At 42.7% G+C, this 20083-nt stretch overlaps 1 protein-coding gene across 1 annotated transcript in view; it reads left to right on the plus strand.

The window, feature by feature from the left end:
• SORCS3 (sortilin related VPS10 domain containing receptor 3) overlaps nt 1–14516 on the plus strand; it is a 585972-nt gene extending 571456 nt beyond the window's left edge. The window contains exons 23-27 of the mRNA XM_029932551.1: nt 3476–3607; nt 5483–5582; nt 6617–6722; nt 12732–12892; nt 13663–14516. Coding sequence (XP_029788411.1) covers nt 3476–3607; nt 5483–5582; nt 6617–6722; nt 12732–12892; nt 13663–13727 — 564 coding nt within the window. The 3' untranslated portion in view covers nt 13728–14516. The remainder of the gene's footprint in view (nt 1–3475; nt 3608–5482; nt 5583–6616; nt 6723–12731; nt 12893–13662) is intronic.
• The last annotated feature ends 5567 nt before the right edge of the window (nt 14517–20083 follow it).

A 20083-nucleotide genomic window follows, 5' to 3' on the forward strand; every position in this document is an offset into this window, starting at 1 on the left:
GATGGTGTGGTATCTTTCAGGTAGAATGAACAGTATGTGCAAGGCCATGGACTATTGAAAGAGTGGAGGATATTGGGGGAAATTATAGAGTTTAGTGTAGCCAGTCTGTAGGCTGTAAGGCGAGTGTGACTAGACTTGAGCTAGGATGGTTAGGGTGGCTTGTAAAGCATCACAGAAGCTAAAAAGGGTCCAACATACATCTGGTAGGCAGTGGGAATTGGAAAAGATGTTTTATTATTCAAGCAAAAAATACTGACAATAGATTCATTTATATTCAGACACTCATTCTGGTAACAGTCAGAGGTTGGGCTGCTGAGGTAGGAAGTGAATAGGTTGGGGAAGAGATTTCACAAAAGATGACCAGTTACAAGAGTACCATAGTTCTCTAGACCAGAGATAACAAGATCCCAAGGAGGAAAGATTCAAAGGCCACTTAGGAAGTTGAACAGTAGAATTGATGACGAATAGAATATAGTGTGAATGAGATGGAAAGAGAAGCTATCTGATTCCCAGAGGAGGGGGAGATGGCCTTGCCCTTAGGCCATGGAGGAGAAAAATGCTTGAGGAACGGTAGTAGTATGATCCTGTATGTGAGTTTGGAGCACATGAGTAGTAGTTGGGTGAGATAACCAGAGAGTTGAAAATATGGATCTGAAGGTCAAGTGCATGTTCCCCCTGAAGGCAGAAATGTGGAGCAGAGACTGTGGGGGTGATTAGGCCTCCCAGGGAGTGGGAGACAGGGCAGACATGAATGCCAATGCTCACTAAGTCAGAGGAGGACCATCCAGGGAAAGACCTGGAGAATGAGCTGACTGAGAAAAAAAAAAAGAAGGAAAAGAGAGTGATTTAAGAGAGCATTCCTGTGGGGAGTTGTCAACCAGATGATCATAGAAAGGGATGAAAATGCCCCTGTTCTTGCGTGCCTATTGACTGTGAAACATCCGTAATTATGTTGTATTTTGTATGACTGTGTTTATTAAAAACATACTAGCTTTTTAATAAATGACTTGGTAATAATAATAATAAATAATAATCAGACATGTTGGTTGATACCTGGGTCTTAAATCTCATGAGGGTCTATCCCTCAAGTGTCCCTTTGGATGAGATTAAGTGAATCTAGGCAGATAGCTCCTGAGTCCCTCCAAGGTTGCTAATTGACTGATACCCCCTGAGACCACTGTTCCCTGGAGCAAAGGGTCAGCCCAGCCATGGGGTGATCCTCTGTGCTTTGCCCTTCACAATGGTCTCTGGAGACTTGCTTCCCCTGGCTGGCTGGGATGAGGCCTTCTTGCCCCATAGACTTGGACACAAAGGCTTTCAGTTACTTGGAGTTATGCATCCCAGCAGGAAACCGAGGCATCTGGCAAAGCCAGTTCCAAGGTATCCTCTGTGTTTGGTGGAATCTTCAGTCTTCTGATTGCTGCTTGTTAGTTTTCTGCAAGTTGGTGCCCTCGCTTTTTAATGTGTCCCTGGGAATTAACTCCAATCTGTGAGCCTAGTCCCAAATAGGAATCAGAGCTGAGCAGATGGGAAAACAACTCCTCCCTTTCTGTTCAGTCTGGCGACTACTTACAAGTCTCTACTCTGTGCAAGCATCTTCAGAACAGTGAGCTAGTCCCAAAGATTCCCAGGAACGTCTGGGTTAACTTTCATAAGAACCTCTCAAGGAAAAGATTATACCTGCCAGATATACTCATGGCACAGCTGAGATGATCTAAGGCCTCAAGACATGGTAGACATGGTATCTGGAAGTGCATTGGAGTGAGAGGCTAACATGGAGAAGGTCACTTGCCAGTGGTTATAGTCAGGGGAGACTTCTTGGAGGAGGCAGATATTTCTGACAAATCAAAAACTACCTTGTTTATGGGGCTCTTGGGTGGCTCAGTCGGTAATGCATCCAGCTTTGGCTCAGGTCATGATCTCACGGTTCGTGGGTTCAAGCCCCGCATCGGGCTCTGTGCTGACAGCTAGCTCAGAGCCTGGAGCCTGATTCAGAGTCTCTGTCTCCCTCTCTCCCTGACCCTCCCCTGCTCAAGCTGTCTCTTTCTATCTCTCAAAAATAAATTTAAAAAAACATAAAAAATATTTTTTAAAAAAACGACCCTATTTGAATTGGCAGCAGGAGAAGAGGTGTTCTAGATAAAAGACCCTCAGGAGACACACAGGAAAGAATAACCATACTCTTTTCAGCGGTAGGGGCAGCTCAGAGATTTTTCTCTTCAGGAATTTTTGCCTCCAGACAGGCACTTAATTTTAAGATTTTAGTAATATTCTCCTTTTATTAAACACTCAGGAATAGGAAAAGTTTCTCTCATAATCTCAGTTTCTTACAATTTTTAGTATTTTAGTTTGCTTTTTTACTCCTTACATTTTTATTTTTATAGGGTTGTAACCAAGGAAATATAAGGAAATATATCAGAATGCAGCCCTTATAAGTGGTTTTCCACATTGGTTGACTGCACTAATTATCATCGTAATGGTAAAATAGCATTCTGTACCATTATTCTTTTTTTTTTTGGAATATTTGAGTTTTTCTCCCTTTATTTGCTATTACAAATAATGCTTTTCTTCCTGTATGTGGCTTTTTCCATATTTTGGATCATTTCCTTAGGACAGACAACCCCAAGTTACAGTTACCAAATGAATGGTCTGAATATTTTTATGGCCTTATAGTAAGCCTTTTGAAAAGCAAATCGGCCAAGTGAATTGATTTTTAGGGCTGGCAGCAACAAATAAGGGAGCCTCTTAAGCGTCACCCATATTAGTGGTTTTAACTTAATAAAAGAAATCCTGCTTTTGTAAGTGAAAACAGGGTTGCTTGGCTTGTTTTTTTTTTTTTTAATTTGCATTTCTCCACGTTTGCCTGTAACCTCTTATTCCTTGTTTGCATTCCATGTCCATATTTTCGCCAGAAGCTCTAGTCCTCTCAGTGCAGAAAAATAGAAAATAGGGAGAGAAGCTTTAGCCAATGATCCCAGCAAACAATATTTTGAAAATCATCATAGTATTTTAGTTTCAGTAAAAAATGTAGTTAAGAGCCCGAGGAGATAGTGAAATTAGTAATAGCACTTCTAAGCGGGAACAGAAAGAAAGCCTGGAGGAATACTGGAATGTGTGCCTAAACTGCTGTGTTTAAAAAACACATGTGAGGGGCACCAGGGTGGCTCAGTCAGTTGTCAGCCTTCGGCTCAGGTCATGATCTCACTGCTTGTGATTTCGAGCCCGGCGTTGGGCTCTCTGCTGACAGCTCAGAGCCTGGAGCCTGCTTTGGATTGTGCGTCTTCCTCTCTCTCTTCCCCTCCCCTGCTCACGGTCTATCCCCCTCTCAAATAAATAAATAAATAAATAAATAAATAAAATTATAAAACAATTTTTTAAAAGTGAGCCTTATTTCCACGTTGCACTCTGCTCCTGGCCTGGACCTGGGGAGGCCGCTGCTCCAGGGCTCCACTCTGTGGTCTGAACCTCCCTGCAGGTGACCGGCGTCCCGGTGGACCAGATCCTGGTTGCCGTGTTCCCTGGTCTTCCCACTTCTGCAGAGCTCTTCATCCTTCCCCCCAAGAACTTGACGGAGAGGAGGAAAGGCAACGAAGAGGATCTGGAACAAGTAAGTGACAGGACACTCAGCCAGGACGCTTGCCTGCCCCCCACAGTCTGAGGGCACACAGTGACACTTCCCCGCTAGCAGCAGAGGGAGTTTTCTCCCGTGGGCCAGGTAGCCCCTGAGTCTGTGCAGACCCCTCGTGGTGGTGCGGAGCAGTCAGCTCAGCCAGGCCCGGAATTACCGCGAGTGCACACAGACTGGAACGTTCCGCGCGCAAGAAGGGAAATTGTCCCTGGCAGCACTCGTTCCAACAGTTGGCATCCCTGCAGACTTACTCGGGTCTCCCACTCGGTGACCTGCTCTGGGGAAGACCCAGGAGGGAGAAGGAGGAATTTGAGTTTCCTTTTCTATTTCTGGGAAAATGTGCTTCTTGTCCTTGAACATCCTGGTCAATCTAAGTTCTTCAGAATAGACAACGAATCACTTCTAACCATGGTTCTGTGGTGAGAGTTAGATTGCTTTATCTTGCTTTGACTAAGGAAAAAGCGTGTCTGAAAGGATGGTTGTTTACTATCCTCATCAAAAGGGCATGTGGCTCCTGTGATGGGCACACCGTTCTTGAAGTAAAGAGGCTGGTTATCCCTCTCTCACCATTTCCCCCTGGCTTCCGGTGACACTAGGGAGAAGTAAATACAAGTGAGAATAGGTGTGCCTGAGTGGCTCATTCCGTTAAGCGTCCAATTCTTGGTTTTGGCTCAGGTCATCATCTCACGGTTTGTGAGATCGAGCCCTAGGTCAGGCTCTGAACTGGCAGTGCAGAGCCTACTTAGGATTCTCTCTCTCTGCTCCCCGCCCCGCTCATGCTTTCTCTAAAAAATAAATAATTTTTTTGAAAGTGAGAATGGGGCTTCTAAACATCAGCAGGAATCACACGTTTGCTCCCACATGAGGACATCTGTGTCCCTGTGTGACTCACCTGGCCATCCCCTCCCGCCACAAGGCCCTCCACAGTCATCCTCCAGCAGCACAAGGTCCAGAACGATCCATTTCTCTGTAAAACGCAGCAGATCCTTGCCTTGTAGGGCTGCCTATCGAAGGTGGCCAGAAATAAATTCAACTTCTCAGTGCATACATCACTTTTACAAGACCTCTTTATTCTGAAATAGCAAGTGGCATGTGTGAACTATATTTGGAAGCTACAATATCCATCCATTTAGATAAATAGGTAATTACGGTGATGAATAGCAGCTGTGATATTAAGGCGCGTACAGCCAGATAAGAGTTAGGGACAACAGCCCAAGTCGGCCTCGGCTTTCATGTGGGAATTACAGAGTGATTAAATCGATGTTATGTGTTCCGAGACTTGCTGGGGAAAAGTAAAGAGGAAAAATTATCCCATAAAAAGCAGGCAGCCTCTGCTTTGATGTCTGCCTTCTTTTGTCTCCAAAAGAGGAAAAGCAGAGGAGAGGGCTGGGGACATATATGCCTGCCTTAGTCCTGGCAGAGGCGTCTCTGCCCGGTGTGTGTTACTTCATTAGATTAAAGAACTAATAATGGATTGACTTTTTTTCATTGTAAACCATAATAGGTCATGCTACAGTGAGTTAGAAAGGCATGGATGAAAAAGCGCCGGGCCAGGAATTGAATGAGACATCCATGTCTGTTATCAACTGTAATTCACTAAGTAACTTTGGACATACTTCTCTCCATCTCACTCTCCTCTCCAGCCCAAGTGAATACCACCAACTACATCGCTGGTCTCACAGGGCTCCAAGGGCTGTGAGAACCAAACTAATGAAAGTGTCCCTATATCCTGTCTTCTCATGGAACATGGCCACTGTTTGCCGATTGATCTTGGTTTCTTACTCCATAGGGAGCATTGTCTCATTTCATGTCTTCCTGTGCACCTCTCTCTCTCTCTCTCTCTCTCTCTTACAGATAGTAGAGATGCTGTTTAATGCTCTAAACCAAAACTTGGTTCAGTTTGAGCTGAAACCAGGGGTTCAAGTCGTTGTGTATGTCACACAGCTGACATTAGGTGAGTGCCTGCTGGGATCTGGGGAGAAATGGGTGTGGTGATCTGTTACCTGAGAAGAAAAGAAAGGAGATAATTAGCAGACCCTTCTCCACAAATCCCTGAAAATAACTTTGTGGGCAGAGCTCTTTTGTGTAGTGATGGTTACAAAAGATTAATCACATCTTTCTTGGGGCTTCCTGTTAAGGTGGCAAGAAGACTTAATTAGAAGTGGCTTTGCTGTTGAATCCCTGGATGACCTTGGGGAATACCTACTATGTTCTTAGGCTTTGATGTGGTTGGTTGGCTGGTTGGCTGGTTGGTTGGTTGGTTGGTTGGTTGGTTGGTTGGTTGGTTGGTTTTTAATCTGCCATGGTCAAAATTATATGGGATAGTCCTCAGGGATTCTTAATTTCTATGATTCTCTAATTCCATGAATCTTGGTTGGGAGTCCAAGATTAAAAAACCATTTGATTTACATCTGGTAAGTCTAAGTGGATACAGAGATCAACTCTAGCAATTGATTTATAAAAGGAATTTGAAAAGGCATGTCTGCTGGGTATCCACTGCTGGCTCTCTGGGAGGGCCTATTTGCTAAATATCCTTTATGAATATAAGACTTTGCAGATGTATAGGTTCCAGATGTGCCCACTCTGCAGTGTTTTAGCAGAGGAGTGTAGAGGAGGAGAATGAAACCCTGCATCAGTATTTAATCGAAGGTTCCCAATGGGCCACCCATCATTATGTTGACAGGCACTCAGGCTAAGAGAAAGAGCATTCAAGCCCTTCTGCTCCCCTTAGCTAGATACACATTGCTCAGTTTACACCAAGAACAGTAAATTTCCCCAGGTGGAGTGCAGGAGTTGACTTGTCCTGAGAAGCTGTGATTGAGGATACTATTCTCATCTTTGAAGCCAAGCTTCCTGTGCGCAGATAACACACAGGGCAGGGCAGTTGGAGATTGGATATAAGGATGAATGTCAGTTGGACTATTTTCTCCAATATGATCTCCCTCCATGTAGTAGCTTCCAAGTGAGCCATCTGCCTTTATCTCCTAGCTCCGTTGGTGGACTCTGGTGCTGGGCACAGCAGCTCGGCCATGCTTATGCTCTTGTCGGTGGTGTTCGTCGGCCTGGCCGTGTTTTTGATCTACAAGTTTAAAAGGTATGTGCTACTATTACTCAGTGTTGATGTTGGGGCTAGCTTCTTGGGAGCCGATTCTTCCTATAACCAGCATTCCTGCACTCGTCCTGAATATGTGAAATTGATCCTCTTTGAAGCTTTGTTTGGCACTGGGGGAAAGCAGGAATGGTTGAGGGTCCAGGAAGGAATAAATGGGTTTAAGAATCTGAACTCGATCCAATTTATAGATATATTGAGTTTGGAAAGTAAGGGATAGCCTATGAATTTTTTTTTCTCTTCAAGAGAAGTACAAAGGTTTTTTAAACCTCACCTAAATTTCTAAAGTAAAGTCTTAGTCATTCAGATCTGTTCTACAGCTTAACACCCCATTCAGGGTGGTTAAACCGACAAAATGACAAAATGCAGCAGAAATCTGGTGCACACATGCACACACACACACACACACACACACACACACACACACACACTTGTTCTTATCTTGTGTTGCAGCTACCTGGTCTCTGTAAATTTGCATGCTAAAAATTCTCAATCTTTACCCTGTACCTCTTTTTCATGTTTCTAAAGGGCAACTGATCAGGAAAACCAAATTCCACATGTATTCAGATGCTATTTTTGAAGGCCACAGGAGAGGTGACATAGCAGGATACTTATTAAAACATAAAATTGAAATCAATAATGCTGTACCATTGTTTGAATAATGTAATACTTCTATCAAAAGGTGTCCTGGTTAAGAGCATGAACTCTGAGATCAGACAGACCCAATTTTTACTTAGCATTTGTAGCTTTGGGCAATTGAATTTGCCTCTCTAAGCCTTGGTCTCTTTATCTGTAAAGTGGAAAAAACAATGATACTTAGTAGGCTTGCTCTGTAGTTGAAATGTAATAATATCTATACCTAGTACATACTAAATAATCAAAAACGCTAAACTATTATAGATAACAGAGAACATGCCTTCCAAAGGTGCCTTTTGTGTCACCAACCTGCCCATGGTTGGCTCACAAAAGATTGCATCAGTGGCATAGAGAAATGCTTCATAGAAATACTGGGTAAGTGAAAATATCATTAGTTATTCTGAAAGCAAAACCTAGTTCTGAGAGTCTTTCTAGGCCTGGAAGGTAATGCTTTTAGATTTTGAACAAAATCAGCAATGCAGGTGGTTGGCTCCACCCTCTCCCACGGCCCTGTTAAGCTACTCTCTAGGGGATTCCTCAGGCTTAAAAACACCAGTTTCACTCAACACACATCTTGGCAGGAATCCTTCAACACCCTCCACCAGAAGGACAGTGGACAGTGAAGTTTACCTTCCTACCCAAAGGGTAGACCAGTATGTGAGTCAGGGCCTCTTGGATCAAGACATGTCAACCCACCTGCCCGTGTTTCCTTTGAAGAAGGGAACAAACCTTCATATCACAAGTAAAGAGAGAGGCGCCTGGGTGGCTCAGTCAGTTAAGCATCTGAGTTCAGCTCAAGTCTTGATCTCACGGTTAGTGGGTTTGAGCCCCATGTAAAGCTCCACTTTACAGATAAAGAGACCAAGGCTTAGAGAGGCAAATTCAATTGCCCAAAGCTACAAATGCTAAGTCAAGCGCTGTGCTGACAGCTCAGAGCCTGGAGCCTACTTGGATTCTGTGTCTCCCTCTCTCACTCCTTCAAACATAAACATTTTTAAAAATTTTTTTTAATGTTTTATTTTTGATACAGAGAGAAACAGCACGAGAGGGGGAGGGGCAGAGAGAGAAGGAGACATAGAACTGGAAGCAGGCTCCAGGCTCTGAGCTGTCAGCACAGAGCCCGACGCAGGGCTCGAACCCACAAACGTGAGATCTGACCTGAGCTGAAGCCAGAGGCTTAACCGACTGAGCCACCCAGGCGCCCCAAAACATAAATAAACATTTTAAAAAATTTTTTAAGTAGAGAGCAAAGATTCCATATAGAAACAGACTAGTCAGGGCAATACCCATTTGTGGATGTACTTCAGTTACATGCAAAGCACACTTTTATTCATCAAAGGATTTGCTTATGGGGAAGCCTTGTGGTTGCTAGAGCTTGAAGATCAATTAAACCAAATTTATCACCTTCTGGCTTCTAGAACTCCATGGTTGCTAGGACAAGGGCCAGTAGAAGTCCTACAAAAAGTATTTGTGTCAGGTATCTCCAAACTAAGGCAAGACCTCTCATGACTTAGGAAGTTTTCTGTTCTCATATAAATGCTGCTAAACTCCCTAGACATAAGCTTATGAAAGTAGGCACATCTAAATGTGTACGTTGGAGTTCTTGAATTTCTGCCAGGTAATGAAATCTCTGAAATATTCTAACTCTATGGTACCTAAATATCAGCCAACTCTTTTTGTGTCCCTGGCGGTGAATCATGTAGCAAAAGCTACAGGAAGTGAACACCACTCAAACTGGATAAACAGTAGAGTCAGTTAAGTGTAACCAATCATCAATTACCTTGTCTTTTCTAGCTTCCTTTTCTGGAAGTTTTCTTCCCAATGTTCAAGTCCTTTGGTTGAGGCCCTGTTGGATCTTGTTTTATTTCTTTGATCTTTTCTACCCACCCGCAAATCACCTGAAATTTGGAACTCCAGTGATGACTATATGGGAGATGCCTGGCTTCCTATCAAGTAAAGGTCAGGTTCTTATCTGTGATTCCCAGAGGCTCCTTTGTTTCTTTAATTACTGTCCAATAGAACTTTCTGCAATGATGAAAATGCTCCCTAAGGGGCGCCGGGTGGCTCAGTCAGGGTTAAGCGTCCAACTTTGGCTCGAGTCATGATCTCACAGTTCATGGGTTTGAGCCCTGAGTTGGGCTCTGTGCTGACAGCTCAGAGCCTGGAGCCTGTCTTCGGATTCTGTGTCTCCTTCTCACACTGACCCACCCCTGCTCACACTGTCTCTCTCTCTCTCTCAAAAATAAATTTAAAAAAATTTTTTTAATTAAAAAAAGAAAGAAAATGCTCCGTAATCTGTACTGTCCAATAAAGTAACTACTAGTATGACTGAGAAACTGAACTTTAAATTTTATTTAACTTTAATTAATTTAAATTTAACTATCTGCACCTGGCCAGCAAACATTGAGCACATTTAGAGAAAGGGCAGTTCTGTTTCTGTTTCCAGATCACTGACCATGCTGAGTTTTCAGACACGACACTTTCTCTGTGTAATCATCAGCATTAACTCATAAACCACCTATTCATTCCACAGACATTTACTGGGGGCTCGCCTTGTGTCACGCACTGAAAACAATCTCAGTGTCCCAAGTGGTCACTTCACAAGGAAAGGAGAAGAGAGCCACCATCAACCCCAAGCTTCCTGTTAGTAAATATCACCCTGTTTCTCACATTTGATCTTATCCTTGGATAGCTATCTTCTGTAGTTTTAGACAATGTTTTAGATGATGTAATTAGAAATCATTATCACCTGGCTTTTATTTTCTGAAACTTCTGCCTAACAAGACTTTATTTCTATATTGTAATTTCTTTTTTTGGTATTTATCCAAGAAAACTTTTGAGCTCCTTCCACAGGCTTCTAGGGCGTACAGTTGGAGCAAACAAAAACTGAGGTTTTTATGGGTGACTTGGGTTGATCCATCATCCTTCTCTTATTAAAACCTATATGGATGTGGAGGCGAAGACATGCCCCTAAATCTTTATTGTTCCCATTTCTTACCTGCAAGAATGGGGCTAGTCTCATATTCTCAACAGTCCTTGAAGTGCATCTGTTTAGAAATCAAAAGCAGTTTGACAGTTTTTTTTAATGTGCAAATTGCAACATAAAATTTTCCTTCCACTCATCTATTGAAAATGTTGAAAAAATATGCCTGTTGTTTGGAGATTGAAATAAAGTGAACAGTGTTTATAAGGGCAGATTTATCCAAATCCTCACAGGTATCACTAGGAAAGCAGGAAAAGGGGGAGGCAGTGAACTCTGGCTGCAGCTCTGAAGTCCACAGACTTGTGCTCTGAGGAATAGTTTGACTGGCTCCAATACCTAATAAATAGTACAGTTGATCCCAGCGTTCATGAGTAATATGTACTTTTATGATTAGAAGAAATCTAAGTTGTTAGGCTGCATTTCTATTTAGATAAGAAGAAAGTAAGAGCCAGCATGAATTTTTAATTACATGTATTTAGAGAGCTGGTGGTTTGCTGGCTCACATAGAATCTATTCATTAAAGGTTCTTGTAAATTATGTTAAGCTGGGTTAGACCAGTAGGAGTCACAAGGACACCTCTCAATGTATGTAAAGCAACCATTAAATAAATGAGAATTGAATGTAAAGGAGTGATAGAAACTGCCCATGTTTCATCCCTATTTTGGGGTCTTTCCTAATGAATTGGCTACAAGACAACCTTATTAAATGCCCACACTACCTTATTGGGGTTGGAGTGGGGTAGTTATTACAGAAGCTTGAAAATACCACTCCTTCGTACCAGGCCAGTAGAGTGATTCTCCTTTAGAAATGCACAGAACATTCTGGATTAGGGTGGGTGCCTTATGTCTTAAGTTTTAATAATATCATTGCCAGGGATTAGCTTCATGAAATGTCTGGACTTTAATCCAATTTCCCCATCACTTAATGCGGTAAGAGGGGTCTCTTCTAGATATAATGTTCCAAGGTAAAAATGTAGTGTTTTTGTTTGAGAACATAATATCTGAGAGTAGAAAGAGCATAAACTTTGAGGGCATCTATCCATTCATTCAAACAAACATTCCTGAATATAAACCATGTGCCAAGCACTTTGCTAAGTTGTGCGTATAGCAGTGAAGACAGAGACCATAGATCCAGAACACATTGGGCTTTAAGTGTAATGGGAATCAAAGACAGGAAACTAGTCAGCAGAGCTGCCTATTACACCACCCTAAACCCAGGACCCTACCAATTTCTCCCTTAAACACTGTCCCATAATTATATCCTTTTAACAGGAGAGGTTGGGTGGTCATGAGAGGTCATAGCCTCTCAGAGCCAAGTTCTGAAGGGCAGAAAGAACACACCACCATGAGAAGAGTAGAAAGAGAAAGAGGAGTGTTCTAGAGGGAACAACTGGTTCAAAGCACCCACAGTCTCCAAGGAGGGGACAAGTTTGATGTAATAGATTCTTACAACTCAAAGTTTGGGGCTCAGAGCAGCAGCCTCCCCTGGGAGCTTGACAGAAATGCAGAATTTTGCCCCATCGTCTACAGACCTATAGAATCACAAATGCATTTTAGCAAGACCTCAGGTGATAAATAAGTACATTAAAGTCTGAGAAGCACTGGATTAGAGAAATTCAGAGGAGGCCACAGGACTGGAATACAGTGGGTCAGGGGATAATGGAGATGGGTCAGGAGATAATGGAGATGGGTCAGGAGATGAATCCTCTAAGATTTCACTCTGAACCAGCCGTACTCCAGCCTCAAATCTTTCTGCCTTGTTTCCAAACCTACAACTTTTGTGTCTTTGAAGGAAGTCATTTAGCTTCTCTTAATCCTCTCCACAATCCTGAAAGGAAGCTATTGTTATTCCCATCGAACAGATGAGGAAATGGACTATCCAAGTATTTAAGATATTTGGCCTATGGACAGTGTTCTGAAAATAGTAGCAATGGTTGGAAGCCTTTTCTTTCTTGGCTATTTATAAAGAAACCAATGGGAATTGATGAAGTATATCCAACCTTAGAAAAAGCTGTCTTTTCACTGTGATAGAACCTTCTGAGTCTCAAAGTCCAGTTTCTTGAAAAGCTTCATGACAGATACTTCAAGGGTTTTAGTGCACCCCTGATCAACAGCATTGCCATTCTGTTGACACTGATTTGTTTTTGACCCCAGAAGAAGGTGCAGCCGTCAGGGAGTTCTGTGGTTTACATCTCCCCTGGGCATCTGCTCTCTGGCCTTCTGCTTCTTGGCCTCATGGCTGCAGTGATTGCGTGCTTAGCCCCTTTCCCTGAGATGGGCCTGTCCTATAAATAGCTTCTTTCTCCCCCTTACGACCCAGGATCTCCCAGTAGCCCAAGTTTGGCATGCCCTGTAACATAATCTGAATTTTTGTAGGAAAATCCCCTGGATTAACATCTATGCTCAAGTCCAACATGACAAGGAGCAGGAGATGATTGGGTCAGTGAGCCAAAGTGAAAATGCCCCCAAAATCACACTCAGTGACTTCACCGAGCCTGAGGAACTGCTGGACAAAGAGCTGGACACCCGGGTCATAGGTATGTGTGCTGGTACCACCACGCTCCTGTGCCCTCTGTCGTCCAAACCCAAGATCAGCCAGCCCATGTGGCCTGTCCTTCAGATAGTACCGGACTGGAGGGGGATGGGAAACTGCTGGCTACAGAGACATAATCATGTTTTAAAATTTGTCTGCCACATGAAATTGGCCCCCCCTTAAAAGTAGACCAGGATAAAAAGTGCTGGGGCTGGAGTGGGGGAGGGATAAGGCCAACTATGCATTACTGTTGGGATTTGTCTTTCTTTCTCTAAAGCAAAAGCAGGTGTCCTAATTCATAACCATATGAATATGAGCTCTGATATCAGAGGGCTCTGGGTACATTTTCTTGATTTGCCAATCTGCCTGCTCTGGGACCCCACTGTACCTCACAATCCTCATCTGTGAAATGGGAATAATAGTACCTACCTTCCAAAACTGTTGTGATAATGAAATGATGGTCTGTCGGTAGCACAGTGCCTGTCACATAGTATGTGTTCATTGCACGTTGCCTATGACCATTGTCATCAATGGTGAGTAAGAGGGCAAAGCATTGCTCCCACCTTGCGTGCAGGTGAGGGAGATGGCACACATTCACATTGATGACATAAGCCAATAAGCTGGTAGGATAGCCTGTCCAGGTGTCCTGTTTAATAAATACATATTAAGCACCCATTCAGGGTGGCTTGGTATTTAGCAGTAAATAAAATAGACCCAGACTCCTGTCCTCGTGAAATTGACATCCTCTCTCCCTCTGTCTTCTCTCCCCTGCAGGAGGCATTGCTACCATTGCAAACAGTGAAAGCACAAAGGAGATCCCCAACTGCACTAGTGTTTAATACCAACAAGCCACGTGGTCAACCATCTTTCTGACTTTATTTTTGATGATTACTATTACTATTGTTACGGAAAAATGAAAACGTCTTTTTTACCTTTTGTTTACCAAGGGCCCCTTCATGAAGAGCAGGCAGATGCCTATTCGCTTTGGGAGGCAAAGGCATTCTCAGCTGATGAAAATGAGACAAAAAGACTAAAAGGCTATATTTGTGCTGAGGGCAAAGGATGCATCTTCCCGCTGCCTCCTTGCTTTATTCTGCCCCTGACAGTGTGAGGACTCTCTCCTTGTGGTCTCCTTTTTGTTTTGTTTTGTTTTGTTTAATTTTTAAAAACTTTTTTTAAGTTGGGTTGGCTTTTCATTAACCTCCCATGTCCCGCCCCCTGTCCCCACAATCACCAACACCCTCCTCCCCAGCACACACACCTACAACACAAACCATTTCCCAGTTAGATCTGTAGGAGGTGGGTTGGTGGGGAGGGAAAGTAGCTGCAGAAAGCGTGCACACCTTTCCGAAGGAGGCCCTGCATGTCGATAGCGAGGCTGCAGGTGGCTTATTGTACATAATTACAATGTAAATAGCTTTTTATTTCCTCAGAAATAATTTAATGTTTAGTAAAAAAGAAAACCGAAAAAAGAAAGACACGTGTGTTGGCTTATGCACTCACCCTCAGAGCTGACCGACCCCAGGCCTGCTAGATGTGTTGGGTTCTGGACGCTCTTCAGTTGTCTGTCACACTTAACTCTTGCTTCTCTGTGTCCATGCCATAGCTGGTTTCTACGTGTGTATATAAAGGGGGGCGGGGCGGGAGGGCTTCTTTGGGACAATGAGTAAAGGAAGGACTCAAGTGACATCTTAGAACAATGAGGGTCTTTCTGTTTCATCCTTGACGTGGAAGAAGTTCCAAGATGAAGCCCATCAGAGACTTCAAACTGAGACCCAGCTTTGGGGAAACAAGGCTTCCCCTCCATGAGGAAAGCATTGAGGGCACTTACCAGCCCAGGAAGGTGGTTTTCATTAAAGAAGCTAGGCAACAGATCTAAATGCAACAGTCTTTGTGCTTTCTGGTTGGCTTCCATGGAAATGTCTAATTCTCATGGAGAATTCCTGGGCTATTTTTAGCTCAGAAGAGTCCCCTGGGCACCAGGTTAGGCCTAGCAAGTGCATCTTGGCACCTGAGTCCAAGAGGCTGCGAGGGAGGTGGCAGTTGTAGAATCATGAGTCCGTGTAAGCCCTGCAGGCCAAATAGGGGGCTAGCCTTTAATGATATTAGTCAAAGATGATTTTAGCAAAGCTGTGCTATTTGCTTGTCAGATGTACACAACTTCCTTAAAGTCAAATGTCTGCCTTCAGTTCCCTTAAGATAGTTCTTGCCTCTGGGGTGAATGGCTTCCAAAGCCAGCTTCTTTCCAGGATCCTGGCCCCTTCACGCATTCACACACACTCCATCTTTTCCTTAGGGTCACTTTAAGCCATGCTGTAAGCATTGTTTACTTTTCAGGCTCAGCTTGAGTACACTTGTTTTAAAAAATGATATACTGTATATATACAGGAAGAAAGGCTGGATTTCATACCTGTTGATTTTTGTGAGCTATTGTTCGCATTCTTCTCTGTGAGACCCTGAGAGAATGTGATCTAGAGAAGTCTGATTGGCTACAGCATAGATGAGGATAAGGAGCATTTCTAAAGATCCTGCTTTTTTGTTTCAGGGGTTAAATGGGGCAGACAATTGCAATACCTGTACTAAATACTGGAATAAAATGCATGAGTCATGTCTATATATACAGTATATGTACATATACTGTTCTTGATTTTATTGTTCCATTTGAATATTTCTACTGTAAAAAAAAGACAGTGGTTTTGAAATTGTTGAAAATAAATGTATTTTTGTACATCAAAGCTACATACCTGGCTGAGATTTTTCTCTTTGGGCAATTTTCTTTATTGTTATCAGTTAGTTATTGCTACACCAATGCCACATGGCAAAACAAAACAAACAAAACAAACAAATTGCTTACAACACAGATATTTATGTTCTACTCATAAATGTTTGGGTTGGCTGTGGTTTGGCTGAACTCAGTTGGAATTGACCGATCTCTCCTGAACTAGTTCGGATGCAGGCTTCAGTTGGGTCCAGGTCTTCTTCATGAGTTCTCATCTTCTGAGACCATCAGCTACGTAGGGCATGGCTTTTCATGGTGGATTACAGAATTCCAAGTGAGGCCAGCAGAATGCTCTATGCCTCTAAGGCCTTGGCTCAAAATGGTCACTCTCTCTTTAGCATTATCTGCATTCTAATGACTAAAGAAAAGCATATGACCATGTCCAGAATCAGTGGCCAGAGAAATAGTCTCTGCCTCCTCTGGTGAAAGGCACCACTAAGTCACATGGCAAAGGTGTGGATATATAATTCCAATCAAGGGGAGGGCATGAAGAATTGAGGATAATAGTTAACAACAGTTCAGTCTACCACACTTACTCATTTTCTGTGGTCCTTCGGGGAGCTTTCATTAGATGGCCCATTTCCAAGTTTTGATCCCAATATTTGTGGCTAGGACTTCTGAGCTGAAGGCTTGGTAACCACAAGGCCTTCAAGGCTGGCATTGGATCCCAGGGGGTGGTGGATAGAACTCCAACTCAGGTCTTGAAGATTTTAGTAGAGGAAATGAAAAAAGAAGAAACCAAAAAGATGAATATTCTTGATTATTTATTATTTTAATCTTTTTTTATTTTTAAGTTGTTTTTTTAATTTATTTTGAGAGAAAGAGAATGAGTGGGGGAGGGGTAGAGAGAGAGGGAGAGAGAGAATCCCAAACAGGATCCACACTGTCAGCATGGAGCCTGATGTGGGGCTCGTTCTCATGACCCACAAGATTATAGACCTGAGCCAAAACTGAGTTGGACACTTAGCTGACTTAGCCACCCAGCCACCTAATTTAACCTTTATGATGCTGTTTGATACATCAAACCAATAGATCTTTTCCTGTCCACTGCTGAGTAAGGAATTTAGAAGGATGAATGACTGGCTCTTCTCTAGCATTAGTACTTAGGTGAGTTAAGTACTTACAATAAAGGCTGTAAGATGTTTTAATTTTTTTAGTGTTTAAAATATGTAATAAATTTCCATGGATCCCAGAAACCCAAGAAAACCTAACTTTTGTCAATAATTTGCTCCTATACTTTGGATACTAGCTGACCATCCCAGAATCTTATTTTTTTTAACTCAAATGAAAAATATAGGATGAAACAAAGGTAGTTTTCTTTTGATTTATGAATGTATTTAAAAATTATGTATTATCCTTGGTGTAACTTGAGTTATGCTTGCCATTTAAAAATTTTATACTGAATAAGTAACTTCTTCAAATATTGGGGATGTCATTTATGGTGCCTCTAAAAGAAATGCTGAGGGTTTTTTTTGGTCTACTCATGGTTCATAACATAAAGTGCCTGCACATCTTTAAGGGATTTTTAATGGTTTTGAGCTTTCCCGGTAATGTAAAGTGTCTAATATTCTTATCCCATGTCAAAAGTGATTTTTCTAAATGCAGTTGTTTTTGCTTTCCAAAGGGAGCTGAATTCTTCCCATGTTAATTTATGTCAGGGTTGATAAAATTGCTCCACCAGATTAAAAAAAGGATGACAGTGAAATAAAGTGGTAAAACAGTATGAGTCAGTTGGTGAGTTGGGGCTAAGCCCTGCTAGGAATATAGCCTGTGCATCCACCACCATTACGGGCCTGCCAGATTTCTCCTAGCAGACAGCCAAAGGCAGATGGTGGAGAATGGGATTGGCTTGGTAGCTATTTCTATGCGGGGTTTCTCACAAGTGGTGGGGACATTCTTTGCACCGGATTCGTCTTCTCTCAGTTTTTCTAAACCTGATAAGGGTGCAGAAGTGCTCAGGCTGGAGCCCAACGACCAGCACCGTGAGCAGAATTTCTGAGGATTCTCCTGTCTGTTGAAGTTTGAGAATAACTGCTCTGTCACTAAACTAGTTCAGGGAGAGTTACTGGGGACAAGTCACCTCCCCTGGTTCCTGTTACCATGATACAATGCACCTTAATCTGCAGAAGCGAGAACCACTTCCAAATTGGCTCATTTCCTCCTGGGCAACAGCTGCAGCTCAGAGAAAGTCACCCAATTGAGTTATCTGGAACAAAAACACACTGCAAGTCAAGGCGGTGATAGATCGTGCCTTGGAAAAAATATTAAGCCAGGAATTAGGAGATCTCTGACTTTCAGCAAGTCATTCTGGGCCATGATTTCTTATTTGTAAAAGGAAAACGCTTTATGGCCTGCCTCACTGGCTACTTTTGATTTACAGAGGTGTGAAGAGCACATTGCCAGTTTCAAAGCTGATAGATGACTAGTAGGAGCATACTTAGGAGAACTCTCTTCTGTAAAGGGATAAGCTGAGAGAGGAAAGTGACTTCCCTTTGGTTATATAACAAATGAGTGTGGAGCTGGAGACAGGACCCATGCCTTCTTTGTGATAGGGTGATGTTCTTTCCACTACATACATCCCTTCCTGACAAAAGCAAACTTGACTGAACTGCACATGACTGAGCATCAATGGAAAGCCTAATGGTTATGCCAATATGGCTCCTATATTTATAGTGTCCAGAATGGTTTAGAATCTAACTCCCCAAGTGTGTTCATCATTCAGTGGCTCATAGCTCTCCACAAGGCATTACCCTCCTGACCCACTTGTGTGCCAGCCTGTGGCCGGATGCCCTTGCTTCCCTGGCTGGACTGAAATACGGCCACTCATAGCTGCCAGACGCCAGCTTCAATGCAATGCTGCTTGCCTTTTAAAGCAGTTGGCCTTATTCAGAGGGAAGAAGGCCAGAGAGCAAACATAAGCAATGGGAATGCCTCATCCTGACACACGCACCAGATCCTGCCAGAGTCTCTTGTCTACGCCAACAGTACTGCCAAGGGGGACTGGATGAGCCCAATTACCTCCAGAGTACTACTGCGTCTTGATGTCCCTTAAACTTAGTTTAATTACCATTAAATTTATAGTAGCAGAGTGCCATTTATTTATTTTTGTAAACTTCTATAAATTAATTTTTTATTTTATTTTTTTATAGTTTATTGTCAGATTGGTTTCTATATAACACCGAGTGCTCTTCCCCACAAGTCTTGTGGTGGAGTGCCCTTTAAAGTGCTCTTTGTGGGGCACCTGGGTGGTTCAGTCGGTTAAGCATCTGACTTTGGCTCCGGTCATGATCTCAAGTTTGTGAGTTTGAGCCCCACGTTGGGGTCTGTGCTGACAGCTTGGAGCCTGCTTTAGATTCTGTGTCTCCTTCTCTCTCTACCCTACCTCACTCATGCTCTGTCTCTCAAAAATAAATAAATATTTTTAAAAAATAAAGTGGTCTTTGCCTCTGTGTTCTCACACCATGTATCATGAGATATGGGTTCATTCAGAGCGGAATCAATGGCACATTGTATACAAAAACGAGAGGAGAGCCTCAGCTAAGAGTTTAATTTATTCAGAGACTAAAAGTCTCAATAAAACTCCATTACTTTTTCATGGTCTGAGGCCCAGAGAGGTATAATCACATAATCAGGGCCCAATTTCCCTATCTATAAATTGACAATAATGACATCTATCTACCTCACAGTGTTGGAACCCAGAAAAATGAGTTAATTTGGGTAAAAACACACAAAATAACTAGGGCTTGACAAACAATGATTTGAACCTGACAGGCCTGAGTTCTTTTGTGCTGGATCTCCTTTCTCTACCCTCAAGTTGTAAAAGCTACCTGACCAGTCACTTACCTGCTTGCTCACTCTCACCTAGGGCTGTATGTTCAGGGAAAGAATCAGAATTACCTGGGGAGATATACCATTCCCCTCCATTCCCCCTCAATAGGAAGAGAATTTTGATTAAAATCAGCTATTTATACCTGATGTCAAAAATCACAGCTCCTTTTATTGCTTAAAAAAATATAACTTGTCTAATTTTCCTTGTGAGTCAGGGACCATGGGAATGAACCCTAAGTGGAAAACATTATGCACCTGGGGCACTTTCTATTGGCTGTTACTGTCAAAATGCTTCATCTACAGAGCAGAACCAGGATGCAGCCCCAAATACAAGCCACACTTAGAGGACCCTGGCTCCAAAAATCACCAATGAGCTGTGGGAGGGACCTGCCATTATCAACCAATCAGGACAAGACCCTTCCAGCCAATCAGAATGAGGTGTTCTTTTTTTCTTTTCCACTTAATTAGCATAATGGACCAGAATGGGAACTTGGACAAGGACTTTCGCTATGAAAACGGGAATTTGCACCATGTTTCGGGAGGTTGGTCTAAGTATTCGTTCTTGCTGTCTCTCACGTGGACCTGTAG

This window comes from Suricata suricatta, chromosome 2 (genome assembly GCF_006229205.1).
Source record: "Suricata suricatta isolate VVHF042 chromosome 2, meerkat_22Aug2017_6uvM2_HiC, whole genome shotgun sequence".
In the NCBI taxonomy this organism is placed as follows: domain Eukaryota; kingdom Metazoa; phylum Chordata; class Mammalia; order Carnivora; family Herpestidae; genus Suricata; species Suricata suricatta.